The sequence below is a fragment of the Pristis pectinata genome, chromosome 1 (genome assembly GCF_009764475.1).
Source record: "Pristis pectinata isolate sPriPec2 chromosome 1, sPriPec2.1.pri, whole genome shotgun sequence".
Classification (NCBI taxonomy): Eukaryota; Metazoa; Chordata; class Chondrichthyes; order Rhinopristiformes; family Pristidae; genus Pristis; species Pristis pectinata.
In genome coordinates this window covers 48,639,920-48,661,457 of record NC_067405.1, presented here as the reverse complement: position 1 = coordinate 48,661,457, position 21,538 = coordinate 48,639,920, and the positions used below count along the sequence as shown (strand labels likewise).

The 21,538-nt window shown below is 35.4% G+C and overlaps 1 protein-coding gene across 1 annotated transcript in view; it reads left to right on the top strand.

Annotated features, from left to right (window-relative positions):
• ttn.1 (titin, tandem duplicate 1) overlaps nucleotides 1–21,538 on the top strand; it is a 337,974-nt gene that overhangs the window by 208,481 nt on the left and 107,955 nt on the right. Inside the window, 17 exon segments of the mRNA XM_052029783.1 lie at nucleotides 5,607–5,717; nucleotides 6,061–6,564; nucleotides 7,315–7,395; nucleotides 8,066–8,140; nucleotides 8,533–10,236; nucleotides 10,897–10,950; nucleotides 11,904–12,302; nucleotides 12,543–12,812; nucleotides 12,944–13,219; nucleotides 17,558–17,694; nucleotides 17,796–17,922; nucleotides 18,046–18,312; nucleotides 19,683–19,949; nucleotides 20,152–20,415; nucleotides 20,514–20,653; nucleotides 20,901–21,027; nucleotides 21,182–21,448. Coding sequence (XP_051885743.1) covers nucleotides 5,607–5,717; nucleotides 6,061–6,564; nucleotides 7,315–7,395; nucleotides 8,066–8,140; nucleotides 8,533–10,236; nucleotides 10,897–10,950; nucleotides 11,904–12,302; nucleotides 12,543–12,812; nucleotides 12,944–13,219; nucleotides 17,558–17,694; nucleotides 17,796–17,922; nucleotides 18,046–18,312; nucleotides 19,683–19,949; nucleotides 20,152–20,415; nucleotides 20,514–20,653; nucleotides 20,901–21,027; nucleotides 21,182–21,448 — 5,070 coding nt within the window.

Below are 21,538 nucleotides of genomic sequence, written 5' to 3'. Positions count from 1 at the left end.
AGCTAATCATATTAATCTATTAACTAATTAATCTATAATCATTAAGAAAATGATTATCATGAAATATACATAAATAAGATATTGCAGATATGCAAATGTCAGATGAAAAACAGAAGTTGCTGAAAACACCCACCAGGTCAGACAGCATCTGTGAAAAGCGAGAGTTATTTTCTTCAGGTCAATGACCTTTCATCAGGACTAAGAGTAACTCAACATCTCAGTATTAAAATCTCTATTCACATTGAAAAAAACATATATTACGATGACAACATACTGGGCATTAAGATTGAAAGATCTTGTATCTGCAAATCTCAGATCAATACAGAAAATGTTGGAAATACTCAGCATCTGTTGAGAAAGAAACTGAGGTAATGGTTTATGTTGTCTCATCATCTGAATTAGGAAAAGATAGAAATTGAACAGTTTCAGAGAAAGAGGGAAGGTGGAGAGAACAAAGGCATGTTTGTGAAAGGGTGGAGACCAGGAGAGAATATGTAGTGCTGCTGGCTGAAACAATGTGAAGAAAGTTTGTTAATTGCAAATGATCTCCCTGGTGTAAATAGCAGGAGATGAAAAAGGATAGAGGAGATGGGGGGGGGGGGGGGGTGGATAAAGCACTGCTGGAACTGTGAAATACAGAACACTGCTGTGAAATAAATGAAAATACTCAAAATATCCAGCAGATCTGACAGCATCTGTGGAGAGAGAAAGCTTGAGTTAGCAATACAGGTTAACGATCTTTTATCCATATATTTACAAGCCATATATTTTCAAATGGTTGAATTTATTGTTGAGTCTTGATAGCTTTAATATATCTATCGGGAGGATCAGATGCTGTTCATTGAACATACATTGGGCTTCCTTGGAACAGTGTAGACAGTTAGAGAGGTCAGAGTGGAATGAAAAATTAAAGTGACCTCTTTTTCTGCAATTTAGAGCATGTTCAATTTATGGCTTTTCCTTGTTCTGATGAAAGATCATCCACCTGAAGCATTAACTTTGTTTCTTTCTTGATAAATGCTGCCTGACTTGCTGAGTATCACTTGCATTTTTGTTTTTATTTCTGATTTCCAGCATACAGAGTCTTTTGCTTCTCAATCTAGTTTATACTGATTGGCTATGAAACTCACCAAGAGACAGCTTTGTGCTTAAATATAAGCAGAGCTATTCTCCTCAACAATGTAAATTTTAAATGTATTCTAAAAACTAAAAGTTGAAAAATGCATCCCTGCAGTTGCCTGACAACCCCATTATATTATCATTCATAAAAGTGAAACAATAACAAAATGGCAGATCAGTTTTTAATTTAGAGGCACTTGGGTGAAGTGGAGGAAGTCTGATCCTCCAAAAGAAAGAATTCTACTTGCCTTTGAGAGACATTTTATTTTACAGGCTGCTAACAACAGGCCGAAATGTTTTCCGCTCAAGCCTGAAATAAAATCCAATCAGGGTTCAATTAGTGTAATGAAGTGAAGAGTTGTATAAGTTTCCATCAAATTTGAATGGATGCCATAGCCAGCAAAATGATCAGATGTAAGTTGCAGAACAGGACCATATTGCTGAATACGTAGTTTTAAGCGATAATGGCTAAAATAACAAAAGATGAGTAATTGATGTTCAGATAATAACTTAATGTGATACTGATCCAGTTAATATCACAAAGTGACAAGGGCCAATAAAATGCCGGGAATTGATTTCCAAAGGACATAGAATAACATTGATATAAAAAAAGGCATAAAAATTACAAAATTGGCAGAGATGCCAATGACAGGGAAAGATACAAAAACAATAAAAGATGAAAATGATAGTAAGAGCTACAAAAGATTGTATGAAAAGAAACGTGAGGGACAAAAATATTCAACACAGGAACATTTCTACACATAGAGCGTGATAAAAGTCTGCAAATAGTAATTGATGCAAAGCCAATTGTGATTTTGTTCATCAGAGTTTATAGACAAAAAAAAATATGAAGTTAGGTCTGAAATCAGACAGCACAAAATTATTGATTGGCAGAACAGACTTAAGGAACTAAATGGCCTTCTCCTATTCCTATGGAATATTCTGGCATTTTTCAGAAATGTAGTGATATTTAGTTACATAGGTTCACAATAGCAAACAATAATACTACATTGCATTAGAACCATACCATAGAACCATACAGCACGAAACAGGGCCTTCGGCCCACCATGTTATGCCGTCCATCAAACCACCCTCACATTATCTAACCCTTTCCTCCCGCATATCCCTCTATCTCACATTCCTCCATATGCCTATCCAACAAACTCTTGAACCTGTCCAATGTATCTGCCTCCACCACCACCCCAGGCAGTGCATTCTGTCACAAACCAGCAACAAAAGAAACACACTGAGCATGATTCAGTGTTAAAAACTATTTTATTAATCACTACTTATGATAATACCTAAAATAAAAGTAAAAATGTTAGTATGTTAGAATTCAAGAATGTTAAACCTCGAACGTTAACCCCAAAACTAAATTCTTCGTGTGTGTGTGTGACAAAGTCCAAAACTCCCAGTTCCTGAATGGTTCTTAAAGTTCAGTTCCGCAAGCCATAAGGTGAAACATGAGCAAGGGCTTCTTCAACAACCACCGTTGTCTGAAGATAAGATGTAGATGTAGAAAAACTTAGAGAGAGTACATACGAAATCCAAATGTTCCACGATGGAACCCAAACGACACTTCAGTGTTTACTCGGTAGTGACTTCCTCACCCCGAAAAGCATCCGAACCGTGGTCGTCCACACACAAATACCTGTTTCCTTCTACAGGTCAGCAACAAAGTGAACTCCACCGGATTACTTCCAACTTCCATACATGGATTTCAGTGGCAAACACAGTTATTGTTTCTCATCCATCGATAGAGAAAACAAGCAGGCTGGTGTCTCTCTCCCTTCTCTCTCTCTCTTCTTCTTCTTTTGACTTCTTCAACAACGTCATTACGTCCTTTATCTTCTATTGACGTAAGCACGCCCCACACACACATACACACACACTCTCTATCTTAAAGGGACTTTCACTGTGTCCGTAACAATTCCATGCACCAACCACTCTCTGGGTGAAAAACTTCCCCCTGACATCTCCTCTGAACCTCCCACCCATTCTTTAAACATTATGAATTATCAAATGTTATTGTAGTAGTATGCTAAACCATCTCATTTTAAAAGTTATAGTTATTTTTCTGATGTTTACTAATCATTTAATTTTTTGATATATCACTTTTTAATTAATGCTGAATAAGATTTTCTTTAAAAGGCTTTATACAATCTTTTTAAATGCCATTATAATATTATTTACCATAAGATTTAATGGTGGTTGAAAAAGCAGCTTTATATATGTTGTGCTAATTGTTTGCTCTGTGTGCCTGTTATTTGGTGTAACCTATTTTCTGATTATGGGAAGTATGGATTGAGAATGAAATCGGGGTAGAAATTCACCCAGGTGTGCATTGTATTTCAATTATGAAATTCATTTCCATTGACTTCAGTGGAACCAAATTTTGAGAAGCAGTTAAATGAGCAACCTCTACTACATTCTCCCTTTAGCACAAGCAGAGGAGAATGAATTTCTGCCTGGTATTCTTTAAAATGATTGAAGATGATATGACCATATCTGCAAAATTTTTATATGGACATCAAGTTACAACTGCCTTATTCTGTCAACAAAGGCTGGTGTGAATTAGATTAACTATTAACCTGGGAAAATTTTTACCTCGTATTTCTGCCAAAACTTGGATTGAGAGACAGTTAAAGTAAGGGCAACAACTTACCTCTTGTAGAGAGAAATCCTCTTCATGATCTACCTGGGGACTTCACACCTTTGGATTAATATTCTTTTAATTCTTTTAGTAGTACCAGTGTTATGCTGGTTTATTTGTTTGACTTTATCTGTTATAGTTATGTACTTTATGTCTTACCCTGTCTATTACTATTATAGTGTTGTGTTTCAAAAAATATCTTCATGCATTGTAAATATATGTGCAACATTGAATGAATATAAATGTGTAGGTTTGAGCATTAACATACATTTGTAAACAGATTTAAAATAAGAGATGTCCTAAGCCACATTTCATATTGGATTAAGTATGGACACTAACCCATAAAGGGAAGTAATGAGCAAAGATGGTTGGAAAAAGTGGTTAGAAGAGGTGGATTTTGAGAGTTTATGGGGTCAATTCCCAAGACTAGGCTCTAGACGACTGAAGGAATCATGCAAGAAGAAGTTATTCTTCAGTTGGGAGAATATGTAGCTGAAATGAATTAGAAAGATTGGTTATGGCACTTTGAGGAATATACTGTATACGGTGAATTTTCTCTGACCATTCCATGAGCCATGGCTTTAATTGTAATGGAATATTGCTTATTGTGTGAATAAGTAAAATTTCTATCAATGTTATAGTAAAGAACTGGTGAAGCTTTAAAGAAATTCAACAGTTTAGATTTTAAGTTCAAAACATTGGAATGTCCAATTAATATAAATCAACAGGGAAAGAAATGCTGGTTACACAAGGCTTTGTATGAGCAGAAAACATGCAGCACAATTATCCAAGGCAGAAGATGTAAGATGGGAGGACAAAAATGACAGCCTTAGAATAGATGAGTCTGAAGGTGGTGCAGGTATACACAAGAGTTTGTGTAACATTGGATTGGAGACTGACAGTGTTTTGTGGATTGAGTTAATCTGAGTTATAATTGAGAAGATATGTGCCTGAAACTTAGCTCAGCATCAAACTGTAATCAGTGTGAACATCTACTAAGTACATTTTTTACTAAGAAATAGTCACTACATTACAGTCAATTCAGTTTTTGATCAAATCCAACTGTTTATATTAATTATCCAAGATAATCTCTCTTTTAGCACACAAAATATGTGGCTACTTGTAAGAGAAATAATTACTTATTGTTGGTAGTACACGGTTCAGTTATTTAGGAATGCAGAACATTGCCACAAAAATGCAAACAAACACAATTTTTTATTTCAGTGGAATTAAATTGAAAATCTGATAGGTGTTGATAAATTTGTATAAAAACTTTGGTAGACTGTTCTTTGAAATACAGTGCATAATTCCACTATAAAAGGAGGTACCAAAGTTTCAAAAAATGTTTAGGAGGATGAAAATAGAACTGAGAGGTTCCAACTGTTGGGAAGGACTTTAGAGAAGAGAAAAATGACGGGTAACCTAATTAAAATTTATGATATTTCTAAAGGTTTGATAGGATTGTCGTAGAGAATATATTTACAGTAGTAAGAGAATTAAAACATACAAATATGAGATAGTCACAAATGAATCCACTAAAGATTCAAAAGAAAAAAATCTTTAGTCACATAATACAGAACTGCTACTGAATTGAGAGGTTGAAACAAATCATGTTGTATTTTGGATAGCTGTTTAAGTAAAGGGAGAAAGGAATTAATATATATGCAGGTGGAATTAGATGAACTAGAGAAGGAAGAGGCTTGTGTATGGTATAAGGATCAGAATAGCAGTGTTGGGCCAAATGCCTCTTTCAGCTTTGTGACTCCTATATAATTTCAGAGGGCATATTTTTTACTGTTGTGTTTTGTTGTTAAAAGAAAATTCTTGAATGTAGCTTACAACAGTTCTAATAATGTCTTTAAAGTGTCTGAAGTTGCCAGAAAACACATGCCTGAAAAGGTTGCTCCAATCACCTTTGCAGAAACCAAGGTTATTGCAGTAAAAGGTACTGAAATAACAGTTCCTTCATCGACATAATCTTACCACATGTATTACTGTTGATAACCTCAATGTGCCATGGACTTCATCCATTAACCAGTGTGTTCCATTTACATGCTGTGTAACGTTTTACATCATGATCTTCTCTGTTTCTTGCTTTCTTATTGTCTTCTTGTTCGTCTTGTGACAGTTTTGCCTATTTTTGTGCCTTGATATTTGTAACAATTTTTGTAAAAATATTGCTTCATTTTATGTGGTAAGGTTTGTTTGCTTCATACTTTTTTCATCTTAACATATTTTTTTAAACTTTGAACTAAAATTATGAAACGTTTTCTTCAAACTCTCTGAAGCTTTCAAGAAGGATTTACATGAAGAAATCGCAGAAGTTGAAAAAATAATTTATGGTGAAGAGATTATTGAGTCTGATGAGGGGATTCCATACGAAGGAACTGATCAGGTTGATGACACTATTTTAACCAGGGAGGTTGTTGAGACTGATGAGGACATTTTAACTGAAGAAATTGTCAAAGTTGATGAATCCATTTTACATGAAGAAACTGCAGAGCCTGATGAGTTGATATTACTTGAAGAAACTGTTCAGATGGAAAAGATAACTTCACCTGAAGAAATAGTTGAAGCTGATGAGGAGCTTTTATATGAAGCTCTTGAAGCTGATGACATAATGTTATATGATGAAGTTGTTGAGCCGACTGTGAAAATTTTACATGAAGAAGTTGTTGAAGTTGACAAGAAAATATTACCCAGCAGAATTATTGATGCTGATAAGAAGATTGCACATGACAAACTTGTTGAAGTTACACCTCCAATAAAGGTGCAAATTACTACACAAAAAGGTATAGAATTAATTTATTAGAAGATTCCGTCTAAAAGTAACTGTTACATCTCACAATCAATGAAAATGAATATGAAGGTTCTTTACAAAACCCCGCTTGTTATAATATTTTTATGTCCAATGTTAACAAAAAATTTCAGATCTTTTCTAGTGACACTAGTTCTCTTCTTTCTTGTCTTGGTTTGCATCATGTTATTGACATTTGTTATGGAGTACAAAAGTTTACAAATTTTTGGAATATTTTTGGAATATTTCACAAAACCCATCCTATCTAAATAGAAGTTTATACTACCAGCTACCAGAGTATAATTTAAACATTGGCTTACATAGGCCAAGGTTGGAGATTAGATAAGATTGCATAGGAATTAAGACTGTACAGAAAGCTTCTTATTTCTTGCCCAACTAAGATCAGATTGAACATTGATATAATCTTTTGGATGATTTTTCATGTGCCCAATTTTTGTTGTTATATCTTTGCCATTATTTTAACCATTATCTTTACCTGTGTATGAATATTTAAAATATATAAATAATTAACGTTCAAGTGTTCCTTATTAAATCTTTAAAGGAAAATTAAGAAAAGGCCATTCAAATGACCTTTATTAACAATGTTCCAAAAGCAACAAAAATACTTTTGGAACATTGTTAATAACTGAGTATTAGACATGTCCAGTTACTTTTAGTTAATATTGCCAGTGATTTAGATCATTTGTACAAAAACTAAACATTTGAACAAAAATATTTTTTGAAGTTACTACAGTTGCTGAGAAGATTGAACCTAAAGGTGATGTAGTCACTGCTCCAGTGAAACAAGATTTGGAATCGGAGGAAGGTACACAAATGAGTGTCACTCATCATCTTGTGTCACTGGTGCAAAATCCATGCAGCTTTCTACATCTCATCACATTTCCTCATTTCATTGCTCAGTTAACGATGCTTGCTTTTCATTTTATTTTATTCATTAACTCAATTGTACCTCATTTTCATTTTACCATCAGAAGTCATTTTTACAGTCTAATTAATAATTAAATTTTATAATAAATGGAAATGTTATATAATAGCTTTGAAATTGAAATTCAATCCCTAATCTCTTTGAATAGTACTTTGAAAATTTAGGGTTGTTAGTTATTGGAGACATTTAATAAGCCATATGACTTTAATTTGATTTACTTTTCCAATTTTATTTTTTTATTTGTGCTGTCTGGCCTCGATGAAAGTCATTCTTTCTCCAGAGCAGAAAATAAATAAGTATTCCAATTGACCAAGGATATTTTCTTTTTAATTGACCTACCATGCAATATGTTTAATTTCCTAATCATGGAATGATGGAAGGGAAGTGCAAGTCAAAATAGTTCTGTCAAAACTCTAGTAACTGAGCCAATTGGATTAAGTGTAAAAATGTTTTAAATATTATTGTTAATAGAAGGGACGCATCTCTATATGGTATTGTATTTTGAGATTCAACTTTCATGGTAATACAACTTTTGATGTTATTTCCAAAGAGCCAGAAGCTGAAGAAGTGCCTATTACTACACTTCCCATCACTACACCAGGGCCAGTCAAGAAACCTGTTAAAGGTACAATTTCTCAAATCCTATTGTGCTTAAATTTTAAAATATTTAACTCTATAATATATTAATGTACATTCTCTGTTCATATTTGTGCGCTAGATTTAAATTTATAGATTTCCACTGGATCCTAAATGTTGTGTTCTAGTTGTATCAATTTGTCTCTTCAGTCTACTTAAATAGTTACAAGTTATGTAACTTGTCTTGTGATTCTTTCTGTTAATGTGTTTATTTTGAAATTATGTTGACTATGGAAAAGTTTCACTGTGTGCTTTTATTTGGTGAACACCAATGTGGTTTGGAGACTATAACTTGTTTTGTTTTGATGTTAGACTGTTCTTTTAGGGGATTGCAAAAGTCTTTGTTGATTTGTCACTAAATTGAATATGAAACCTTTATAGCTGCAGAACAATCCAAGTCATCTTTGAAACTAAAACCTACAGTCCAAATTCCAAAAGAAATAGAAGATAGAGAAATTTCAATATTGAAGAAACGTAGTAAGGTTCCTGAGAAAGTGAAAGATGAAGAAGCGAGATCCTATAAAGAAGATGACAAAGAAATAGGGTTAAAACTCAGGAAATCTACTGAAAGCCCTAAAGAAATTGAAACTGATGAATATTATACATTGCCAAAGAAACCAGGTATAATGTTAGAAGAGATAGAAACAAAAAGAGATATAGTTTTACAGTTGGTTGATGATGTTCCTAAAGCCGACAAAAGTAAGGAGAAGCCTGTGTTTGTATCCAAATCAAAAGCAGTTCCTATGAAGATAGGTGATAGGGGAAAAAAGTCAATAAAGCAGGCTAAAGTTCCTGGTGCGGAGGAGGAGAACATCTTTCCATTGACAAAACCTGATAAATTACTTGTAGAACAGAAAGAAGAAGAAAAGCATGTGATATTGAGAAAAAGTAGTACGCTTCCTCAGCCTGTTGGGGAGAAAACAGAACATCCTTATCTCACAAAAATTGACCTTCCCAAAATTATTCACGAACCAAGAAGTGAACCATCTCCTAAAGAAGGAAAATCCAAAGGTATAGAAGTTTTTCCAATTGAGGGAGTACCCAGGGAGATTGTTTCAGAAACAACTCCATCAAAAAGAGTTCCTGAATTCACTACAGGAGAGCTTGATGTTCCTAAGATATTACCTGAAAAAAAAATGGTTCCCTCTAAAGAAAAAAAAGATGAAATTCCTTTAAAAATTAGTAAAGGGAAAGTTCCTGTTCCAAAAGAAGAACAAGAAATGGTCCTCCTGAAAAATATTCCTTTAAAAGGAAAAGCATTAGGTGAAAAAGAACCACAAAAGATTGACAAACTATCTGAAAAGCTTACAGCAGTTTCTAAAGATGAAAAACCAATTGCAGGTACTAAAATTGACAAAAAGAAATCCACAGTTTTACAGGAACAGGAGGAACAAAAGGATCATTTGGAGCTGAAGAAAGTCCCATCAAAAGACATAGTGGTAGAAGAAAAGCTACAGAAAATACCTGTGAAGAAAGTATTGACCCCAAGAGATTTACCTGATGTTCCACACCTTAAGACTGGAAAAGGAAAAGGCCCAGTGTCAGAAACAGAAAAAGATCATGTAGAGTTGAAGAAGGTCTCTTCAAAAGGTGTTGCTGTGGAAGAAAAGCTACAGAAAATACCAATAAAGAAAGTACTGACTCCCAGAGATTTGACTGATACAGTACATCATAAAACTGGGAAGGGAGAAATTCCTGTTTTGGAAGGTCAAAAGGATCACATAGAATTGAAGAAGGTTCCCTCAAAGGAAGTTGTAGCAGAAGAAAAGCCACAGAAAATACCTGTAAAGAAAGTACTCACTCCTAGGGATGTTGCACACCTTAAAGCTGGCAAAGAGAGTGTAGCAGAAAAAGAGCAGGAAATGGTGCACATGAAGAAAGTTCCTTCTGAAATAGTATCATCATCAGAAGACTATGAAGTAGAATCAGAAGAAATATCAATAGAAGAATTACGGGACAAAGAAGATTGGGAATCGGAACTAACTGAAGAGGAAGGTGGCTCATCGGTTGATTGGGAGTGTGAAGATGATGACGAACTGTATGAAGGTGCAGTTGAAACTCCTTCAAAGCCTTTCAAACGACGAGGTGAGAGGACTGCTGCACATCTGCCAAACTGATTGTTCATATCTTGTGCTTTGGAAAATGGATCAATGTTCCTTGATGTTGTATGTGTTCATCTTTGTTAAGTGTATTTGTCTCACCTGGCAATGCAAGTTGTATTTGTGTGCATGAAGTATTGTAGTCGTCAACAGTGTGAAGTCTAAAATTCATGTTTGTTGCTTGTGTTTGGTCCACGTAGTCCGATGACTTCCAAAGAAAAATTGTCTTAAATTGCTTTAATGTTGCTATTAACAGAACTATGAATGAATTAAAATCATTTTTCATTATATTTCATAAGGCAAGGACTTCTATAAACCATTCAAATTGTATGGTTATATATTTTACTCATTCTAACCTAATACATCTCTTTTCATGTTAATTTTCCTTTGGTCGCATGAATAAACCTTTGTTTAATATATCAAAGCAATTAAAGTACCATTTTTCATTATTTTTGTGTTGTACGTACTTTCATACATAATATGTATAATGTATATTATGTATGATACATGAATATATTTTTTCATTTAAATTATACTTTATAGCCTCATCATTTTTTCCCACTGGTTGTTACAGAAACTTTATAACACTTATTGATTTACAGGATAGTAATGATGTGCTTATGATTATGTTACTATCTCACTGCAGATGCTAAGGCACCAGCTGATGAAGCCGGCAAAGGTAGAGGCTTATTAAGAGGTGAGAAGGGCTATCATGCACATAATCGCAGTAAGAATCCATGCTTGATTGTAAACATTTATATTTGTTCCTCAAGCACCAAGGAACATGCAGTATGCAATACTTTTTCAATGTACTACATCTATTTAAATGAATAAATTATATTGCTTTCTAAAGCATCCTATTTAAATATCATGCACATTAGAGCAAACAATATTAAGTGCTCTACTACACTTCAGTTATTTTAAAATGTAATGTCAAATCAATTTGTGTGGCTTTCCAGTTACAAAATGGCTGCACAGACTGGATAACAATCTGTTGTTTAATTTTGCATGTACTGCTGTCCCTTACATACCTGCAGCTTCATAAAGCAACATGTGGAGTTCAATTAACCCAATTTACTAGAGCATGAGTGATCTATTTGTAGATGCTGTATATTTTCTGCAATTAATGTTGCTAGGGAAGACTTGCTCTAAAAGTGAGCAGAAGAAATTCCTACTATGTTCCATGTACATAATTAGATTGTGATCGCAGTATTAGATTTGATAATTTAATGCGTGTGTCTTCCTCTGTTTGTGTGCGAAATGCAAAGTTTTGGGCTGTACAGAATTGTTGCTACTCAAAATTACTTGGCTATATCTGAAGACTAAGATTGCAAATCTATTCAAGCTGAAATTATAATGGCTGAATGTGGTGCAAATCTTGCCGTCTGCAATCATTATCGCATGATGGAATGCATAGACTTTGAATGGTGGGCTTCCGTGCATCAATTTACCTTAGAGAAGGACCAAAACCAAATTTTCAGAGTTTGGTTTCTTCTTGGGTAGTCAATTTCATTGCTCTACATACGTCATCGTTGAATTTTATCAACTGAAACTGACACATGGCATCTAAATATTTGGTTCACATAAAATCCTCTTCAGAAGCATGCAGTAAAACCAATAAAATACAATCTATTTATGTTCAACTCTGAATTTTAGCGAGAAAGACACCATCACCTGGAGACGGAGACAAGAAGCCACTTAAACCAAGTGGAGGGAGGCCACCTTCGGAGGAACCACCATTTGCAGGGTTCCAGCTTAAAGCAGTCCAGCTGAAATTTGTCAAAGAGTTACAAGATGTTGTGTTGGAAGAAGCGGAGTCAATAGGTTCTTCTGCTATGTTCGAATGCTTGGTTTCCCCATCTACGGCATTAACATCTTGGATGAAGGACGGGAGTACTATAAGAGAAGGTCCAAAATACAAATTCACCTCCGATGGCAAGGATAGAAAGTTGAATATCATTGATGTGCAGCTTTCAGATATGGGTGAATATACCTGTGTAGGCCGCCTCGGCAAGCAAGAAAAGATGTCCACAGCAAAGCTAATTGTCAAAGGTACTTTGTGTTCCTGTCTGAAGCAAAACAAAAACAAGATTGTTCATTATGTTATAATAGGTGCAAGTTAGGAATCCTGTGAAATTAAGATGGTTATCAAACTAATCTAGTCAGTTACATACTTGCTCCATTAGTTTCATTTTAACAGCCAGTATAATATAAATCACTAGACATTACAAAAGGCTTTTGAAGATTTTGCATATTTTTTTGGTTAATTACTATTTTCCTGGACTATCTTAGAATTACCAGTGGCCTTCTTTAAAACATTGGATGAGGAAATCACTGTCTTCAAAGGACAGCCCCTATATCTGACCTGTGAGCTGACAAAAGACAAGCCTGTGATTTGGAAGAAGGATGGTGAACCAATTGATGAAACACAGACCAGATATGCAATTAGTGTCATTGGGTTGCAGCGTTCCATTACTATCACAAGTGCTGATTTTGAAGATGCCGGAGTGTTTTCTGTTGAGACTGCAAATATAAGATGTGAAGGAAAAGTTAATGTACAAGGTTAGTAAAGATGGATGAAACAAGAGCAGAAATGCTGGAAAACCCAACCAGATGGGTGTTTTGATATAACTGAAGCAACAAGAAATAACCATTTGAGGACTGATTTTAGTTTGTTTCTTTTTATCTTCCAGAGATTGTCAGGAAATGGTTTGTTAAACCTGTTCGGGACCAACGGGTCAAACAGAAAGAAACTGCTGTCTTTGAATGTGAAATTGCTAAAGACACACCAAATATCAAATGGTTCAAAGGTGAAGAAGAGATTCCAATGGAACCCACTGCAAAAACTGAAATTAAGAAAGTGGGCAAAGTTCTTACTCTCACTGTGAAGAATGCAACTCCAGAAGATATTGGTGAATACACAGTGGAAGTGGAAGGACAGGCCTCTACAGCCAATCTGATAGTTGATGGTAAGTCTTCTGTTACTTGCAGAAATGTGTATCCCACTTGTTCTTCCAGTACTGGTTATGCTTATATTAATAATAATTGTAGGTTCACAAATTTTAATTCATTTTGCCATAGTTTTTGGTCAACATTGTAAATTGCATTTCTTTCCTTGATGCTAATGTGGCCATGGCTGGTAAAGCGAGCATTAATTGGCCATCTCTAACTGCCTTTGAGAAGGTGGTGATGAATTACCACCCTAAACCATTGCAGTTCTTATCATGAAACTTCTCATACAGAGTTGTGGGGTAGGGAGTTTCACAATTTAAACCCAGTGATGATGAAGGTATTTTCCCAAGCTGAGTTAAAGTGTGACTTTAAGTGAACTTGCTGAGGTGATGACATTGCAGTGCATCTGTTACCCATGGTTATCTAGATGATATAAGTTGAAGAATTGGAAAGTGCTGCCCAAGCAGCATGGGTGAGTTATTGCAGTGCACTTTGTAGATAGTACATTGTGTAGGTGATGGTGGATGAAGTGCCAGCCAGGTGAATTGCTTCATTCTGCATGGGGTTGATCTTGAGTGTTGGAATTGTTGTTAGAACTCATCCAGACAAGTGGAGTGTGTTTCAATGCACTCCTAATTCGCATCTAGAGTCAGGAAATGAGGATACCCAGCTGTAGGATGTTTTGCTTCTGGATTGCTCTTGTAGACATCGTAGTTATGTGTCTGATACAGTTACATTTTAGATGAATGGTGAACCCCAGCATGTTAATGGGGGGGGAGGGGGAGGTCTCACTTAAAGTCAAGAGTAGGGGCGGACTCAATACAACAAGATTGAATAGTTGCTTAACTGGTCTGTGTGCTAGTCACCAGATGTTCAGAACCATCTGTCATTCAGGATGAAGACAATGCAAGGGCAACAGGGTCGGAGGCAAACTTGCCAAAGATAATCTAGTGCCGACATCAATTCTAACAGCAGTTCAAGTTGTTTTCACTATATGGGCTAAAAGAATGTACACGCAGGCTCTGGCCACAAGAGGCTTTTTGAGGCTTGATTCAAAAATCTTTACCTGATTATTTATTATCTATGATCTATATTATCTATTTACAAAATATAAATATTATGTATGTAATTCTTATATGCACATATATGTAAGTAATATGTATATTCATCAAATTATTTGTGGCCAACAACAAAGGGAAGTCACTGATTTAATGTAATGATTTCTGTGCTGTCTAACAACATAAAATAGAAAGTTTAACAGAATATTTCAATATATTCCCACTTAGAATTAAATGTTTACATAAGGAGGTGAGGCATAAGACCCATTTACTTAGGACCCATTTCTTTCCTTCCTTCATAACCAATTAAATTTTTCAAAATTTATCCACTTTTTGTTTCAAAAGTGCAATGGCTTCCACCTGCCACTTTGGTGGGCATTCCTTTTTTAACAACCCCAGAAATGAAATTACTTCAGTACTTTGCTTTGTTCTTAAATTTCTGTTCTCAAGATAGTGCCTCAATAATCAACAAAATTAACAAACTTTCCTCCTAATCTTGAATAGTACAGGAATAGTAAAGTCTAAAAGCATGAATGAGGAATTCAGCAGCAGATGGATGAGACAGGGGTGGAGCTGGCTGATTGGTCATTTGTCATCAGCCAGCTCTGCCCCTGTCTCATCCATCTGCTGCGGAAATCCTCATTCATGCTTTTAGACTTTACTATTCCTGTACTCTTCTGGGTCATATCCTTTCTTACACCTTTCTTAAAATTGAGCTCTTCTAAACTCTGTTGCTTTTAATCTAACTTGCACCAAATCCATTCAATTATCACACATTTTGTGGAGGCTTGCACAGCCCAGCACTGGCAAGATCTCTGTTCTGATCCTTACTCTCAAATGCTTCCATGGTCATTCCCCTCCTTATCTCTATAATAATCCACTTCATCCTTTAGCTCTCTGAAATCTCTATGCTTTTGCAATTCTGATTTTCTTTATGCTCTGTATTCTACAACTTCCTGTAGTTTCAGCTCTGGAATTGTTTCCTTAAAACTTTGCATTGTTCCTTAATACACTCCCTTAAACCACCTTTCACCTAATAATTGGTTATTTGTCCTAATAGTCCCCTTAAGTGGCCAAGAGCAACAACTATAATTTTATACTCTGACATTGAAGCTAGAATACAGCACCTGAGGGAGCAGAGCGTAAATGATTTTTTATATTTATGAATTGTATGTTGGATAGCTTGGTGTACCATTGTCTGCTTTTGATTGACATGGTCCACAGGAGAGTTAAGAATTATGACGATTGGGCAGAAAAGTACAGTTTAGGAAATAATCTTACTCAAAGGGCCAGACAGCCGTTTTCTATATTTTTTTTATATTTTTATTTGTACGTAGGTCAGATATTGCAGAAGTTCTCAATTTCCATTTATATATCAATTGCATTTGCAATGATCTGTCCAAATACAATTTAGAAATGGCCGTAACCTATAAAGGAGATCACAAGATGTGTATTTGTGATTTCTGATGAGTTCTGTACAACTTTCCAAACTTCATCAGGGCTGTAGTTGCTTTCCTGGACTATGTGGATCTAAAAGGGTTTGTGCCACTTCAAGTAAGTGGCATTGGTGAGGAACTTGTATGAGGGCAAGTGTTCATTTTTCTTAGTTCACTCATTATCAGAGGCATGCAGTGTCATGCATAGGAATGGAAGAGTAATGTTGCCCATCAGGCAGCTATGGTATTAGAGTAGACTTAAGTGTTCCAGTGACGTCCCGCTTTACATTGTTGTGTTGGACTCTGACAAAGCAGTTATGACAGCATCTGGTCCAGACTAGTGTACAGTACAGCTACTGAATATGCAAGGGCCAGGTGGTCTTCATCACCCCAGCTACTTTCTTTGAAAGTTAGCCCAGAGTCTAGAATCATTCTCTAACAAATTAGGGTGGGGTAACTTTCATATTTTTGTAGAATTCAAGATTTGATTGGTGGGATAGTAATCAAAATGACTATTGTTTCCTTGGATTTTGACTTGAATGTCTAATTCCATTAATAATCCTTTATGATCTTTAAGTCCCTATTCAGAGTGGACCCTATGTCATTTTTGATAGGTGCTTGTGTGGCTAAAACAAGATTATTCACATATACAAATTTGCATAACTCTATTGGTAGCATGTCTCTTGTTGAGACATTGAAAAATGTTAATGCAAGTACAGAGCCCTGTGGCAGTCCATTGTTGAGCAACTGGAACGAGCTGACTTTGTCACGCAGGCAGACACACAGCAGCCTATCACCCATCATCATCTATATTAGAGATAGTGTTTGGAGATGATCCTTGCGAGTTTCAGCAACAGGCCTTGATCCAAACTCTGTCATAGGCTGATGTCAGAACTAAAGGCTGCACTGGTCTTGTGCTTCTTAAGCTGTTTGAAGTGAAACTAGTTTTTCCAGATCTGCTGTGAGTCCTTTGAGACTTACTGTGTAATGTGCACCACTTCATCTATAACTGCACTCCAAGGGATTTCAGCAGTCAAACCCAATCTTGCTGTGATTCCCCAGCCTGATGCTGGGGAATCACCTCTCTGATCCTCTATTGGATTTGAAACCCTGTTCACTTCAGGAATTGAGGAATTATTGACCTGCAGTTTGGGGCAGGTAGGATTGTTCTTTAATTATTTAACTTTAAACAATGAGAAACATTTAAAAAGTATTAATCTAATGTATTTAAAACTGTTAAGTTCATTTATAGACTTTGGTAGATGTCAAAGCTTCACTCCTGCTTTGCCTTTTGTCAAAGGCTATAAGGGTGTTCCGGGGCAGGACCTCTGATTAGCATCGTCTGAGGTTTAGTTATGCTAAGACCTTGTCTCCAAGATGTAGCTGGCTGGTGAGGTTGTCCCTCCACATCTGGAACAATTGAATGTAGGCCAGTAGAGATCTCAGGCAGTGATACTAGCACAATCCCACCCAAAATTTTCAACCTTCTCTGGAGAAATAATGAATTAATTATTTGAATATTTTTGCCCATCAATATCATTCTTTCCATTAATAAAATAACTCTGGAAATTACAACCTGGAAACAGGCCATTCAATGTATAAAGTCTGTGCTAATGTTTATTCTCCACATGAACTATAGTCCTTAATCAATGTGCTTGATTCGTTCTCACTTTGTCAGCCAACAATCTGACTTCACCTCCATATGATAAGTCTCCTGAATTTAGTTATCTGTTCTGATTTCCCCTTCTACAGCTTGATGATGATTCTGTAAGTCAGGAACTCATGAAAATGCGTTAGATTTTTCAGGTCTGTTATTAGCTGTATACTTTAATGAAAAAAAATGTATTTAATGTATTTATAGAACGAGAGATAGACATACTTACTGAACTTCAAAGTGTGGAAGTTTATGAGAAAGAAACAGCCACCTTTGAAACGGAGATCTCTCAAGATATTCCAGTTGAGTGGAAGCTCAAGGGAGAGATTCTGCGCCCATCACATGTAAGTTTTTCTCCAGATTTTAAAACTTTATTATGAAAAATGTGCAATTCCAGGGCATTGTTCTTTTATGGAAACAATAAATTGTGATCTTTATTTTGCAGACTTGTGAAATAAAATCAGAAGGTAATAAACGTTTCTTGGTCCTTCATGATGTCAAATTGGATCAAGCTGGCGAAGTTGTCTTCAAGGCACGCAATACCACATCCATTGCTTATTTGAGAGTTAAAGGTAATTAACAATACCTGATGAATGCAGAGAAGTTTTCTTTGTAATAACAAAGGAATTTTCACAAAATTTGGATTGTCCAGTTTTTCTTAATTCAGCTTTCACTAACATGTTATATGTTTACAGAATTAGAAGTTGACTTTGTGACACCATTGAAAGACGTGACTGTTCCAGAGAAACGTCAGGCACGGTTTGAGTGTCTACTTAACAAGGAGGTTCCCAGAATTTTGTGGATGAAAGGCACTGACATACTTAAGAGTGGTGAAAAGTATGATTTAGTCACAGATGGAAAGAAGCATATTCTTGTTATAAATAAATCAACCTTTGATGATGAAGGAGATTATACTGCTGAAATTGAAGGCAAGAAATCAACTGCAAAACTGACCGTGACTGGTAGGTTTTTTTCTAACTTATATTTAAACTACAAATTGGTTGAATGTGCCTACAGCACTTAATTACAATATTTTCACTTTTGTTTACATTGAGCCTGCGTAACAATGTTTGTGAAGTCCTATTCCAATAAATATGAAATAGTTAATTGCTTTATGCAAACATCCTTGTTTGGAAGTTTTTTGAAAACATGAGGAAAGTAAAGATGCAGATCTCATCATTCTGAATATGTCATGTATATTAAATGACCAATTAGGCTTTTGTTGCTACTTACCATAAATCCAGAAAACAATCTATAAAACATACAGTTGTTTAGTTTCTTAGTCGCTTCCACTAGCTCTAGATGTCTCGTACTGCAATGAAATACTTATTGAAGTACAGCCATAGAAGTAATGCAGAAAAAACCCCACAATTTTCCCACAAACTGCTATGAACTAATGACCAAATATATTGCACTAATGATGATAAATGTTGGGCCATGAGACTAGGGAAAAACCCTCTTGCTCTCTTTCAAATAAACCCATCTTTCAAGTTAATTTGAGGAGGCATATAGAACCTCAGTTTAAGTATCTTTCCTGAAAAGCTGCAATACTTCAATTTTGCACTCAAGTGTCTACTTAAATTATGTGTGAAATCACTGGAGTGGTGCTCAGAGGAAAGGGCAATGAGCCAAGGCTGGCAAATAACGGTAGCAAAAAAATGGTGTAAACATTTAGCAGGTCCAGCAACGTCTATGGAAAGAGAAACTGAATTAATGTTTAAGATCGAAAACCCTTCATCAGAAGTGGAAAAGAAAGGAAGACAAGTTAGTTTTAAGATGCAGAGTGGGTGGCAGATGGATGGATATGTTGAAAGGAATATCTGTATTAGGGTGAGACCACAGTTACTGTGGGGATAGGCTGTTGGTGAAGTTATATAATTGATAGATTAATGAGGAGCAGTACCTTTTCTTCCATGTAGGCATGTTGTAGCCTTCCAGACTCAAAATTGAATTCTGCAACTTCAGATAACATCTGATCTATTTCACAGAGCTCTGGTCTCTCACAACAACTCGAGCTGTATCCTATCTTGATCCTGCCACACACTCTCTGCAACATAAAACTAACTCGTATTCTCTTTTTCCCAATTCTGATGCAGGGTATTTGACCTAAACTATTAGCTCGATTTCTCTTCCCATAGATATTGCCTTACTTGCTAAGTGTTTTCAACATTTTCTGTTTCTATTTCAGATTTTCAGCATCTGCATTTTATTTGATTGGCAAATAATAGCAATTTATTTCACCTTTCAATATTTAGATTTGAAATGAATAATTAATTACATGATCTTAAATTGCTGTAGTATTAACTGCTCATGTATGACTTTATATTTCAAGGTATGCGATTGAAGTTCATTACACCACTAAAAGATCAGACAGTCAAAGAAGGTAACACAGCTCATTTCGAAATTGAGCTCTCACATGAAAATCTCCCAGTGACTTGGTACAAAAATGAAAACAAAATTCATCCAAGCAGAACTGTTTTGGTCTCCAGTGATGGGAAGAAGCACACATTAGAAATTAAAGAAGCAACTCTTGATGATACATGTCAGATACGGGCAGAAGTTGCCCAGCTCTCCACAAAATGTAATCTGAATGTCCTAGGTGAGGATTGAGTAATGCAATTGTTTTGAATTATGGCACTACGTGTTACATGTAGTTCATTACCATAATGGTACTGACAAAGTATTAAAAAAGAGAACTACATTATTATTGATGTTTAACAAGAAGTTTTGAAAATGTATGTTCTGTCAGAGAAGCAACCTTTCTTCAAGCAGAACATTAGCTGTTTTTCTTTCACCCACAGAGGCTGATCCTTATTTCACTGTGAAACTACAAGATTATACTGCTGTAGAGAAAGATGACATCAGTCTTGAATGTGAACTCAGCAAAGAAGTACCAGTTAAATGGCTAAAAGATGGCAATGAAATGAAAGCATCAAAAAAAGTTTCAATGAAAGTTATTGGGAAACGCTGTATTTTGACAATCAAAAGAGCTGACGATAAAGACAAGGGTGTATATGAATGTGACTGTGGAACTGACAAGACAAAAGCCTCTGTCAATATTGAAGGTATATTCTTTACGAATAAGTATGTATGCATTTTTCATCAGTTATAGTTTCTAAATGTGCAATTTAAACTCCAATTTTTAATACTAATGTGATTGCAGCTCGCATCATCAAGGTGGTGCGCCCATTACATGGCATAGAAATCTTTGAAGGTGAAACTGCCCGTTTTGAAGTGGAGATTTCAGAAACTGATGTTCATCTCCAGTGGAAGCTGAAAGGCGAAACTTTGCTCATGTCACCTGTACGTTGTTTTCTTAATTTGGTTTGAAATTAAATTTTGCTTTCTTGGTTTTGGAGTTATTCTGAGATAAATAATTTTACCTCAGAATTATGTTAGTTAATTAACCACTTTCATGACAAAATCATGATCTTAATGAATGCTCCGTGATACATAGAAAACTGAATATATTTGGGTAAAAAAGATTGCACAGTTTTTAATATAAATAAATATCATCCAAATTTATCTTTGATTATCTTATAACTTTCAGCACTGTGAGATTATTGAGGATGGCAAAAAACACATTCTGACCCTTTACAATTGCAAGCTAAGTGATTCTGGAGAAGTGTCTTTCCAGGCTGCAAATGCTAAATCTGCAGCAACTCTGAAAGTCAAAGGTAATTTGAATTCACTTGAAGGAGCTGCGAATATTTTTTATTCTGTGGTTTTCATAATTATGGTTTAGGCTTGTACATTCGTAACAGAGGCATGAACGATTTTTATAGTTAACATAAGCAGTCTAAATTTCTTATTTCCTGCATTCCCCTCCAGAAATTCCACTCACTTTCATTGTACCACTTAATGATGTGAAAGTGTATGAGAAAGATGAAGCAAAGTTTGAATGTGAAGTATCCAGAGAGGCCAAGACTTTCCGCTGGTTAAAAGGAAGTGATGAAATTAAACCTAGTAATAAATTTGAAATGTTGGCAGAAGGGACAAAACATATGTTGGCAGTTAAAGAAGCTGCATTTGATGATGAAGCAAAATACATTTTTGAAGCAGAAGATAAGAGGACAAGTGGCAAACTAGTAATCCAAGGCAAGTAAAAATTGCAGTGGATAAGTTCATCAGCAGTTAAAACTGTTATCTTATTAATGTAGCATGAAGTTAATAAATTCATTTTTCACA